Below are 13,883 nucleotides of genomic sequence, written 5' to 3' on the forward strand. Positions count from 1 at the left end.
GTTCTCCCTGTGTCTGCGTGGGTTTCCTCCGGGTGCTCCGGTTTCCTCCCACAAGCCAAAAGACTTGCAGGTTGGTAGGTAAATTGGCCATTATAAATTGCCCCTAGTATAGGTAGGTGGTAGGGAAATATAGGGACAGGTTGGGATGTGGTAGGAATATGGGATTAGTATAAAACGGGTGGTTGATGGTCGGCACAGACTCGGTGGGCCGAAGGGCCTGTTTCAGTGCTGTATCTCTACAAAAAATAAATAAACAAAAGCTCCAACTGTGTACATTTTACAGCACCTTACTTTAGATTGCCAGGCACAATAAATGGTTTCCATGAATGCCAGAACCTACCCCATAGTTTCATTAACTTCATTTTTTAAAATAAATTTTAATATCTTCACTTATTATCTTGGCTCATACACTTGCTATCTGCTCTATGATTTGTACAATTTTACCCTTCCATCTTTAGGTACAGATTGACCCTGAATTGCCTTTCATCAATCACTACACCTAAACCTCATTTTACCAACTGTTCTCCGCAATGACCTCAATTAGTTAACTCATCCACCCACACAGCAGTCCAATACCCAAGATCGCTGAAATCATAAGCACAGTGCATCATCAGCAAAGAAAGAAAATAGGATCTTGGACTGTGTAGCCCACAGGATGTAACATCAATCTGAAGAGCTGTGTGTTTGTGCAGAGCATTGGTCTAGTCCACCTGGAATACTTTGTGCAATGCTGATCACTGTAATAAAAAAAAAACAGGCATCAGAGAGGGAACAACGAAGGGCAACTGCATTTTTGGCTGAGATTAGGAACCTGAACCATGAGGAAAGAATGCAAGAGCTGCAATATTTGCACCAGAAAATAGATGACTCGGGGTGACCTTGTAGAAGTATTCAATTCCTCAAGGGAATAGAAAAAGAAAATGGCACAGTCATAGATTCTACATGAAAGCATCGCCTAAAATTTAAGAACAGGCAGCAGAGTGAAAATATAGTTTAGATTTAACTATGGAGAAATAGAATGATTGCCATGGGAGGTAGTGGAGACTGCTGGTGTCAGGAAGTTCAAGAGATTTTTTGGATAAATACCCAGAGAAAAAAAATTGATACAGAGTATGACCAATATCATTAAACACAGTGAGCAGGTGATGGGGCTGCAATGATCTTTTCTGGTCCTGTACATTTCAATGTAGTGCCATTCTGGATTCACCTTGTTCTGTGAGGAGGATTCTACATATGGCAGTGTAAGAAGTCTCCTCAAAATTATGACTGGCAAACATTCAAAATTCATAACATAGTGGGCACCCTGATAAATCCATTATATGTTATAGTATTGAGCCATGAAGGCCAGGAAGGGTCCAGTTCATATCCTCACCTGCACTCTGTCAGCTGACCTTCGCAAGGAAAATAATGGTAGTGCATCTAAAGAACTTACTGTCTTCATGTGCTTTTTTGGTTGAAGGGGGAGAAAGTGAGGAAATGTTAAAAAGTCAGCTAATGTTCCTGCTTTTGTTGATTATCCAATGATCCATGTGGGACAGTGCATGTGTGGACACTGGGTAGCTGATACGTTCATTCTCAATAGCCTAACAGAAAGGAACATTTGAACCTCTGAATCCTAAGCAGCTTTTAAATGTATTATCTATCCAACCATTTAAACTATTACATATAGTAAACTTCTACAGCTGATTAAAGCAATATTAAATGTAATTAGCCACATTAAAAAAGCAAAGCAGTCATGTGCTTATCATTTTGGTGCAAGTCTTAACAAGCAAAGTATAGCAATAAACTATGCAAAGAAAATAAAAGAAATAGAGAACATTCAATTCACTCATCCACATAAGTGAAACTTTAATGGTTGGAGTCCACAACCTATCCATGGTCTCTTAAATTTTACAAATCCCATAAATATAGTAGTAATATTCTCCACATTAGCATTTTTCCCACAGGACATGTTAAATCACTGCTGTTTCTCCCCAATGTTGTGTTATAAATGATCAATGCTTTGACCATATATACAAACATATCAAGATATCAAGCTGTCAAATACACTCTTAATTCTGAATACAGTTATGTCATAAGCAAAATTGCACACAATTGCACAATGATCAATATTTTAAATAACTGAATAAAAGGAGTTTCTCAATCATGTGCAGAGAAAAACAAATGCAATGCAAACACATCTTGTGATTTGTTTCCAAATTAGCTACATTTCTAAAACAACTTTACTATGTGCACTTGAAGCAAAACATTATTTTATTTTTCAATCAAAGCAGCTTTTAAAATGAGTGTTAACAGATTAAAGTATTATCACCAAACATCAGAGAAAAAAAAAAAATCACAGTATATTGAATTTATCAATGATCATCAGGGCAGGACAGTGCTACAACAAAACTTCACATTAAATCACACTGGCAGGTGTAAAGGCAGGTACAAGTATTTCCAAACAAGCTAGGCAAATAGTAGTCAGAAGTGGCTGATTTATCGAGGAAATTAGCTTTTCACACACATGCACAAAATCCTGCAAATGCTTTTGAATTCAAAAGACCTTTAAGCAGCGAGAAATGCATTTCTTCAGGCTAGTTTTGCTCACAGTGGATCAAGAGATCCATGTGTAAAAACTCCTGGCATTTCTCAATTTCTTTTGTCCAGGACAGAAAGCAAATCTTGAGAAGTCTTCTGAAAAAGCCACCAAGTACAATGTGAAAATATTACAATAATGAACTGCTCTAACAAGCTGTTACATTAGAAGAAAATGCATTGATACTCTTTATTTATATACTAACTTGGTGAACATTAATTGCGATTATCTCCCAAACAAAACATCCTTAATCTTCACTAACAATGCACTTGTGGAAAATGGAAAAATTGAGAACTAAACACTGCAATACTTTAAAGGGTTGGGTGTCAAATAATATTTTGGGTTAACTCCAAATGAAATGAGGCAATTAATTTTTATCAGTATGGTGCTCTTCTAAGAATGCACAAGCAAACAGTTTTGAAAGACAACTGTCATAGAAACCTCTTGTGCTGACCAAATGCCTGTGACAAGGATTAGGCTACAGGCAACAGTAATCGGCAGTGCATTCCTCACAATTTTGAATGCTATTAAGGATCAACCAAGTCCAATTCGAAAGAAAACCCTTATCCCAGGTGAAAGACATGTCTTGCAAGCAGGTGGATCTTAGATATAGAAAGTCTCAACAACAAAACAAAAACACTGGAGGCTTCAATAGTGTGTTCCAGTGGTGTGGCATTCCTGAAGGTTCCTCCTAAAGGAAAGCGCTTGGATTTGCTCGTGGATCTTTCTGGTTCCTGTATCGGTGTGTTAACCATACTCCCAGGATCTGAAACAAACAACATTTGCAAGTTATAAAAGCAGGTAATGTGCTAGAACAACTTGTTAAATAAAGTTAAAGGTACATTAATCTTTTTTAAAATTGATGGTGTAATTCCAATGCTAAACTTTTGCTGTACAATTACCACACTGGAGGTAATTTTATATTTATCACTGGGTGAAAAATGGATGAAGATTATAGGCTGCAGTGGAAAAAGAAAATCAGGTGAGATACAAATCACTCATTTTTCACCTTGCAATAACTAAAATTGCCCTCTTTGTTTAGATTATTTTTACTCTGGACAGAAAAGCACCGACTTGAGTTTGTATACACGTTACACCCATAGGTGTGGAAGTTATAAAATATACACCAAGGGTGCTTTCTCACAATGTGCATATAAGCTCCAAAGTGCCATGATAGAATCACACCTTGCAAAGGGCTGAGTTCAAGTCTGTAAGAACTGGGGTAAATTGGTTCTCCAGAATTGTAGCAGATTCAATAATAATTAACTTTTGAGTAACTTTGCAAAGTGCACTTACGCTCTGCATTATGTTTTTTTTATTTCAAAAATATATCTATCTGAAACATTAAATTGGTGAAGTAGTGATCAGAACAGCAGCATATTACACTGCTCAATCCCAAGTTGGTGTAATGCTGGCACATTCTGGTGATTATGGAATGTATACCTATGGAATTTCAAACTTCTGTTGTTTTAGAAGGTGTGATATATTATTTGTTTGTTTATACTTTTGGGCTGAAATTTTAAGTGTAATTGGCTGAAGAGTAACTATATTAGAGGAAATAAATCCATGTGAAACAGTAGCTGAAGCTGTTTCTTTCTTAAATTCATGTAGTTATTGAACGTAATAAATCCAATACTAATCTTATTTTGCTGCTATCACCTATCAAGCTATTTTTCCATTAATGAGCATATCTCTGCTCAAAAAGAAAACACTGCGGCCCACAACAGACAAAATCACTAAGGTCCAAGTCGCAGCAAATATCTCACCTGTAACAATGTAAAATGCCCCATGGTCAACAGAATAGCAGCAAAACAGAAATATCTGCAATCACTAGTTTCAACAACTGAACTCATCAAAAACTTTCGAAAAGGGGGCAATGGGTAACTTTTTAAAATCATTGAGGAAAGAGTTCATAACATTGCTTACCTGATGTGGTCCACTGGAAGTATTTGATGTTTTTTCTCATACCATACTTAACAATTTATATTACTTTTGGAAATTCTACTGAATACAGAAACTATATAAAATAAGACTAACAATGGAAATGAGCCTCATTACCTCATTAAAAGTGTATTAAAATCTCTCACTTTTTTGAAGCTTGTATATTAATACTACTTCCCTTGTTAACAGAGCTACTTTAAGTTAGTGAAAGTTTTACTGACCTCAGTGAAACTGAAGAAAAGACCTATACCACCAACAAATCTCAGTATTTCTCCAGCATAGGTTTTTAGGATCGATCCACATGGTTCGCAATCACCAGTAGCAGCACAACGCTGGAACAAGAAAAAAGTGTAAAGAAATATAATCCTGGCCAATTAATATTTTTTCAATAGTGAAGTAAGGATTTTTGAAAAAACTTACAATAAAACTGTAGACTTGTTGGGAAGACTGCAACAGTCCAATCTCCCCTTAATAATTCAAAGCAGTCATATGCAAATAGCAGTGCAGTATGAATTAATACAATAAACATTTTACCTGCTTGTTTGCCCACAACTTCCCAAGAGACAATGGTGACTCTTGCCATCATTAGGGAAGAGTTTACAACATTGGAATCAGAGAAATTGCAGTACAGGAGGAGACCATTCAGCCCATTTTATCTAATGTGAGTGCCAGCTTTCTGTATGCACTTATCACAATAAAAGTCAGATAAATATGATTAGGAGCTGTGACACCTACAGGGCCTCACACATACAGCTAGTGCATTTGAAGCACTCCAGGACACAGAAAAAAAGAACAACAGATAGAAAATTATGGGCCGTAGCCTTCGATTTCTAATGTGCACTGGTCACCTGCAAACAGCCTTCCAAAATGTATCCTTACATTTGACAAAATGGCAAATTCAAAGTGGCTAAAATTTCAAACACACGGTCATTTATTTGTATATAAAACCTTACCATTATGCTAATAGATATTTACACCAATGATCACCAGTAGCTTGTCAGTTCAACTGAGTCCATGTTTTTTTGTCTGCAGACAACTGAGGGTTCACAGAATCAAGGGTTTTTCCAGTTTCCTATCAATGAGGTTTATTAAATAACTCCAAAGAATCCACCAACAGTACCTCTAAATTCAATAAAACTATAAAGGGAATTATAATAAGCAAAACAGTTAGATTTGGTCTTTACTTGCATGGCCTTAACAGATTTTTTAAACTTACAATGTTACAATATTAAGATAACCAGCTTAATTTAACATCAAGCCAGTGAGAGATGAAACCAGGCTGGCTGCCATGGTGATTTGAAGTGAATTCGTTTCCCAGAGAGAAGGTGCCAACTGAGATATGCCAGTATTGATGCTGTTTAATTATGTACACTTCTGGAACTATTAAGTAGTGGTCAGACCCAAGGATTTTGGTCAGTTGAAATGGCCAGTTACTGAAAAGCATCTTAGGCTATCAGCAATGATTGCTTTCATTCAGTATTGACAGCTAGGCTAATTAAACGAGAAATATTGTTTGCACACAGTAGTAAGCGTAGGCCGAATCTGGAGCCTTCAAATGATCTACAGCTCCACAGGCCAAATCCCTATCCACATAGACTTAAGACAGAACTCACCTCTTTCTCTCACAGTATGGGTGAGAGACTTAGCAAGCAATACAAGAAAAGTCAGAAAGAACTAGTTTGGAATAGCTTAGCTTGAATTTAAGCCTATGTCAAGGAAATCAATAAGGTTGCATCTTTGCTATTTTCTGACATACAAAAAATTGTCTGTTACAACAATATTCCGGTTATTCATATATTTTATGTAAAATAAGCCAGTTTGTTGGTTGGAAAAAACACCTCTCATCAATAAGAGTGCTTTTCAGTCTACATTCAACAACAACTTATACTTATATAATACCTTTAATGTAATAAAACATCCCAAGGCACTTCACATTATAAAACCAAGTACGATACCAAGGCACAAAAGGAGATATTAGGTCAGATGACCAAAAGCTTGGTCAAAGAGGTAGATTTTAAGAAGTGTCTTAAAAGAGGAAAGCAAAGTGCAGAGGCAGAGAGGTGAGGGAGGGTATTCCAGAGCTTGGGGCTTAGGCAACTGAAGGCACAGCCACCAATGGTGGAGTGATTAAAATCAGAGATGTACAAGAGGCCAGATTAGAGCGCAGATATCTTGGAGGGCTGTAGGAGATTAGTGATAGGAAGGGGCAAGCTAGGGATTTGAAAACAAGGATGAGAATTTTAAAATCATCAAAATTGCTCGACCAGGAGCCAACGTAAATCAGCGAGCACAGGCGTGATAGGGGAATGGAACTTAATATGAGTTAAGACACAGGCAGCAGAGTTTTCGATTACCTCAAGTTTATGGAGAGTAGAATGAGGGAGACTAGCAAGAGTGTGTTGGAATAGTCAAGTCTAGAGGTAACAAAGGCATGAATGAGGGTTTCAGCAGATGAGCTCGAAGTCAGGCAATGTTACAGAGGTGGAAATAGGTGGTCTTAGTGATGACACAAATGAGGTTGGAAGATCATCTTGCAGTCAAATATGACACCAAGGTTGTGAACAGACTGGCTTAATCTCATACCATTGTCAGGGAGAGGGATGGAATCGGTAGCTAGGAAATGGAGTTTGGAGCAAGGACCAGAAAGAACGGCTTCAGTCTTACCAATATTTAATTGGAGGAAATTTCTGGACATGGTGCTGTGAAAGATATTTCAGTAGCTGATATATGGAGCAGAGGTTCCATGTTCCCATCCCCAGGTTATGTTATTGTTTAACTAGATATTGTGTAGAGAAAAAAGTATCTTCTAGTTTGCAAGGCAAACAAGATTTTCTCACACTCATGATATCACAAAATCCAAAAGTTCTAATGGCCAAATTTACAATCAAGTCTGTAGAAAATTCACACAAAAAACCCTGTGATTTATCAGAAATCAGAAACGACCATCTAAGTGGCGATTTCTAGGCTAATTAAGTGCGTTTTCCAACAAAATACAGAATAACCCTGTGAATCTTTACAAATGTGATCACTATTATTTATAAAATGGTTACAAATATAGACATCATGGGTCATTCAGGTCAAAGATATTAACTATCAAAACTTTGCAACCATTTCTCATAGTCCTCACCTCTTATCCATATATACAGTACTTTTATAAATAGTGAAAACAGGATAAAGAGAGCAATTCTTTGAATATTTAAAGGAGTATAAAAAAGTCTTTTAAAACTTCAGCCTTCATGCCCCTGGATTCAGGTTCACAAATGAAAATCTGAATGCAAATTAGAAGCTTGTAATATTTGTACCAAGGGTGACACATGGAAATGCTCTGGACTGTCACTGGACAAAGCCAACAGCACTTGTTGATGATGTTGCAGAATTGAAATAAGTAAGTAAAACCATGAATTACTGAACAAACGATTGAAATTGACACAAAATGATCCAAGTACAGAACTGCAAAAATTGTCTGCCTTCATTTGTCTAAGGTTTTTAAAATCAATATGAGAGAAACTAATTTTGAGAGTTATGGAGACAGACCCGAGAGAAAGTGGGGCTAAATTTGATAGCCCCACGATGCTTGGTTACCCCACACCCATTGTTACGAAAGTGCTTCCATTATTTAAATTTTTTTTTGAGGACTTGTGCGAAAACTGAAAAGATTCCATGGATGTGTTATTTTTTAAAACCAAGTTCGACAGGACAAGATGTTTAAAAGCCACCTGTGCTGGAGGCCACCTGTGATTTGGGCTCAGAAAACAGCAGTACCCTTGGTGACAGGTAAAAATGGTTACAGAGAAGTCACATGTCAAGGTTTATGGAGGTCTGAAGGTCGACTCTCTGTTTGGGGTTTGGACATTGTTTTCAGTTAGTTGCAGTGTGAACTGTTTGAAGACAGTTGGTGTTTACCTGCCAAGGGAAAAGAGAACACACAGCTCACTACCTCCTCGACCTTTTTGAAGAAATTTCCAGAAATCCTGCCAAGATTCAGTGTGGAAGAGCAAAAAATCTCTGATGCCACATGGCTCCGAGAAGCTGGAAAAAAAAATCCTGCGATTGAAACGTGTGCTGGCGGAAAAACCTTGATGCCACATATCTCTTAGAAAGGCCATTTGAATAATTCTCAACATCTCCAGAATGGACTGCTACTGAAACGATCCCAGTGACCCATCTCCGTATACCCGGATGCCAGACCAAAAAAAGGACAACTGATGTCATCCCATATCTTCTTTCTTTTTTGGTCGAGAATTAGCAAGTATTTGGCCAAAGTAGTTTTTTTTTTTGCCTTTTTTTGGTAACAGACCTCTACAGAGTGAATTTCTGTATTTTTTCCAGCGTGTGTGCAAGAGAAAGAGAGTGTAATTGGGAAATTTTTAAAAAGGGAACTTTCATGTTTTAATGTGTGTTAATGCTTTGCTTCATTACTGGTCAAGTCGTGTTTTATAATAAACTGATAATTTTGTTGTTTATTAAAAAAACCTGGTTGGTGTATTTTATTCTGGGATAAAAAAAATAGAATATATGATTGGCTGTATCTGTAACCGGGTAAACATTTAAATAGATGTTGTGACCTGTGGAGAAGTGGAACTAGAAATGACAGTGCATTCCTCTGGCCTCGGTCATAACACCATTCAGCACAAGATAAGCAGCACACCATCTTCATGCTGCCTGATGATCATGATTGCTGCTTGAAATGAGCACTAAATGTGTTGTTCATTGACTGCACTCATCAGCAGGGGGCCCAAAATCATTACTTGCAAGCACTACTTAAACCTAGCCTACATCTCAAAGGGAAGGGGCATCGTGGCTGCTGAAGGTGCTGATATCATTTAGGATACTGCTGTGCTCACCATGGAAGACAGAGTGCACCAAGGTTTTCCATCACTGCCCTGGAGATCACAATGGGGAATGTGGTAAGGAAGAGAGTTGTCCTGCACACACGATAAGAAGGCAATGGAAACAGATAGCCATGGAGGTAAATGCCAGGAGTTCAGCCCTGAGGACCTGAATTCAGTGCTGACAGAAGTTTAATGACCTCAAACGAGTGGTCAGGGTCAGTGAAGGCATCTTCAAATGCCATATCCAACCAACTACATTAATACTCAGCCACTACTCAGCTCGACAGTCACAACTGCATGTTCTAACCCCCATGGAGGAGGCACTGCTGGCCATTAGCAGAGTGGCCATTGCTGAGGCTGTGGCCTGTAGCAGGGCTGAAACTATTGAAGTCAAATATATCCTCATAGCTAATCCTCCTCCGTGCATCCCAATTCCCCCTCATTCCACAATTTTGTAACTTACAAGTTGCAGATGGTATAAGCATTGTTATGACCAAGGAGGGAGGAGTGCACTTTTTATTCTAGTCCCACTTCTCGACAGGTCACAACATATTTTAAATTTCTCCCAGTTATTGATACGATCATTCATATACTCTATTTCTCCCAGAATAGAACACACCAACCAGGTTTCTTTAATGAACAACCAAAATTATCAATTTATTTTTAAACAAGTCTTAAACAGTAATGAAGTAAAGCATAAAACTACCGATTAAAATTTTAAAGTTCCCTTTTTACTTTAATCCTTTTACACACATACACACAAGTTAGCTGAAAAAATAAAATTAATTTTTATAAATTCAGAGCTCTGATACAGACAAAAAATCACATTTGGGCAGATTACTTGCTCATTTTTGAAGAAACCAGATGAGATATGTTGTTCCAAAACTGGTAAACAGTCTAACTTCTGAGTACAAGTAGACAGGTCACTGAGATCTTATAGAACAGTTCTTTTCAGGCGACGTTGAGAATTAATTTTAGCAGGCGTTCTTCAGAGACAGACAAGATGAATCGACATAGTGGACTTCATAGCGTCTTTTATGGAATTGCTGGAAAGAGAGATGGGTTGTGGTCTTCTGTCCTTTGATACTTCTTCAGACTTGACTTTATCTCATTCCAGAAGGTAAAACACACACTGACCAACAACCAAAAAGCTTGTGAGTTTTCTGCCCTTCCAGGTGTGCTATTTTGCTACTAGGCTTGTCCAATCAAAGGGGCGCTTGTCACATCTCCGCCCCTGTTCCAAGGACTTCTGTTCTATCTTTAACTTAAGTCATGTGACAACCAGTAACATTGTCACCACCAGTTCCTTTACGGCCCTCTTGATAAAAAAAACTGGTCCAACATTCAGTTCAACTATAAATTCCTTTAAAAAATATTTTTAACAAAAACAAAAAGCACCTTCATAACTGCATACACTTATTATTTTCACCTCTCCCCTCACCACAATGTTATACTTGTCTGTTTTTCCTTTCAGATATCCAAGCATTTTAACCTGGCCAAGCAGTGAAGGAAGACCAGTAAGATAGTGATGATGAAGACACACCATCACTTGATTCCACACCCGTAGTCACCAAGTCAAATGCTGGCATCGCGCATATCTTGGAAGATAGCATAGAGGTAGAATCTATGCACAGTGTGACGCCAGGCACAAGTGTGCTGCAGACATGGAAGGGAACAAGGATAGCGCAAGTGTCAGGTCACCAGAGGACAAGGTTATACACAAGTTCTGCTGCAGAGGACTTCAATGGGCTGGCCTTTTGAAGGCAGCTGATGAGTGTACACAACAAAATGCTCGGTGCATTGGTTGGCCTGCCAGAAAGCCTATGGTTAATGTCAAGGAACATATATAGGAGTCTAGGGTTCCAAAGTCTACCCCCTCATCCGCAGTGCATAACCTGGGCAATGAGTAAGAAAGGGTTGATCAAAACAGGGTGATGTATGATGGGACTGTATGTCTTGGATCTCTTCGGTTACCGTGAAGGCCTGTTAGAAACCCTAGAAATACTCAGCAAACAGGGCTCTGGCAAACAAGTTCTTAACGGTGCCATCTGAAATATCTCATTGGCTGTTCTGGCAGACGAAGGCTGCAGCAGAACGAAACCCCCCCAATCGTCTTGGTTTCCTTGCCATTGGATCAAGGTGTTGTTCTGTCAAGATACATGTGGAAGCTTGATTGAAGTTTGAAAGTTTTTCCCTAAGGAATCCTCCAATAAATTACCAGAATTCCTGATACAATACCTGAGGGAAGTGGCAGTGGCACAAATCTGCTGTCCTCCTTCAGGATGAAAGGGACTCATAATCCCGTGCCTGCCAATCCACAGTATGCTTGCTGTTGCCCATCAGCCAGCCAGCCAAGACTGCTGCTGCCTTCAATGTTGTCATGGTGCAGTCTGAAGTCTGGCTTCCTGGGGGCAAGAGCTGCTTGAGGTCACGCCAAGGCCATCTGCATTCTCCCCCACTGAAATTCAGCAGCCTTCCACCAGCTGTGACGCAGCCACTGAGGTAGCACTACGTAGGAACACAAGGACAGGCAAAGGCACACAGAAGACAAGCACTAAGGGAATGAATAATGTGATTACTTTCATTTTTTAAGCAATATGACACGGTTTAATTGAAATATTTGGTTTGGAATGTGTATTTTTCAGTGGCCTTTATTTTTGCCTTGTGGCCAAGAGATTGATGTGATTGATATTCAGTGCCAGAGGGAAAGTAAGGAGTGCAGAACTGTTGGTAAATGGGGAGTTGAAGTTGAGGTTACTGATATCTCACTTGAATTAGTTCTTCACATACATTCCAGGCAGAAAGAAAGTGTCTAGGTTGCAGCCTTCCTTCCTCTTCTTCCATCGGCTGGTCCTCAGCTTCTTGCCTGATAGCTAGTGGCGAGGGCAGTTCCTTCAAGATGGCAAGGTTGTGCACCATACCACCATAAATCTGAGACCTGCCGAGTACTAAAAGACTCCTCCAGAACAGCCCAAGGCAGAGGAATTGTTGTTTGCAAGCACCAATGGTCTGCTCAATCACATTACGCGTATAACAGCATGGCTCACATTGTATGCATGCTGCGCATGCGGGCATAGGTTGTGAACTAGAGTCATCAGCCAGAACACACCCTTTGTTTGTCATGGATTTTTTTTTTATACATTCCTTCATGGGATACGAGTGAAGCTAGCAAGGCGAGCATTTGTTGTCCATGCCTAATTGCCCTCGAGAAGGTGGTGAGCAGCCTTCTTGAACCGCTGCAAGTCATCTGGTGCAGGTTTACTCACAGTGCTGTTAGATATGGAGTTCCAGGTTTTTGACCCAGTGACAGTGAAGGAATGGCAATATTTCCAATCAGAATGGTGTGTGGCTTGGAGGGGAACTTGCAAATAGTGGTGTTCCCATGAACCTGCTGCCCTTGCCCTTCTAGGTGGTAGAAGTTGTAGGTTTGGAAAGTGCTGCCAAAGGAGGCTCGGCAAGTTGCTGCAGTGCATCTTGCATATGTTACACACTGCTGCCACTGTGCGCCGGTGGTGGAGAGAGTGAATGTTTAAGATGGTGGATGGGGTGCCGATCAAGTGGCCTGCTTTGTTCTGGATGGTGTGAGCTTCTTGAGCATTGTTGAAGCTGTACTCATCCAGGCAAGCAGAGAGCTGAACAGGAACAGCTTGGCTAGGGGGTGCAGCTAGCTCTGGAGCGCAAGTCTTCAGTAGTACAGCCGGGATGTTGTCAAGGCCTTTGCCGTATCCAGTCCCTTCAGCCATTCCTTGATATCACGTGGTGTGAATCGAGTTGGCTGAAGACTGTGATGCTGGAGGACTCAGGAGGAGGCTGAGATGGATCATCCACTCGGCACTTTTGGCTGAAGATGGTTGCAAATGCTTCAGCCTTGTCTTTTGCATTAATTTGCTGAGCTTCCCCCATCATTGAGGATGGGGATGTTTGTGGAGCCTCCTCTTCCAGTTAGTTGTTTAATTGTCCACAACCATTCTCGACTAGATGCGGCAGGTCTGCAGAGCTTTGATCTAATCTGTTGCTTGTGAGGGGTTGGGGGGATAAAAAAAAACAATCGCGTAGCTCTTACTATAGCATGCTGCTTCTGCTGTTTGGCATGCAAATAGTCCTGTGTTGTAGCTTTACCAGATTGACAGCTCATTTGTAAGTATGCCTGGTACTGATCCTGGCATACTCTCCTGCACTCCTCATTGAACCAAGGTTGACCCCCTGGCTTGATAGTAATGGTAGAGTGAGGGATATGCCAGGCCATGAAATTAGATTGCGGTTGTGTACAATGCTGCTGTTGCTGCTGGCTCACAGTACCTCATGGATGCCCAGTTTTGAGCTGCTAAATCGGTTCTGAATCTATCCAATTGAGCACAGTGGTAGTGCTACACAACACAATGAAGCTTGCCCACAGTGTGAAGATGGGACATCGTATTCACAAGGACTGTGCGGTGGCCAGTCCTACCAATACTCTCACGGACAGATGTGGCTGCGACAGGTAGATTAGTGAGGGGGAGGTCAAATAGATTTTCCCCTCTCACCACTTGACG

General features: G+C 39.9%; 1 protein-coding gene across 1 annotated transcript in view; it reads right to left on the reverse strand.

The window, feature by feature from the left end:
- Positions 1 to 1,814: 1,814 nt before the first annotated feature.
- The window catches only part of tspan13a (tetraspanin 13a), a 94,932-nt gene continuing 82,863 nt past the window's right edge, over positions 1,815 to 13,883 (reverse strand). The window contains exons 5-6 of the mRNA XM_068009337.1: positions 4,741 to 4,851; positions 1,815 to 3,344 (exon numbers count right to left, since the gene is read on the reverse strand). Coding sequence (XP_067865438.1) covers positions 3,270 to 3,344; positions 4,741 to 4,851 — 186 coding nt within the window. The 3' untranslated portion in view covers positions 1,815 to 3,269. The remainder of the gene's footprint in view (positions 3,345 to 4,740; positions 4,852 to 13,883) is intronic.

Source organism: Heterodontus francisci, chromosome 2 (assembly GCF_036365525.1).
Source record: "Heterodontus francisci isolate sHetFra1 chromosome 2, sHetFra1.hap1, whole genome shotgun sequence".
Classification (NCBI taxonomy): Eukaryota; Metazoa; Chordata; class Chondrichthyes; order Heterodontiformes; family Heterodontidae; genus Heterodontus; species Heterodontus francisci.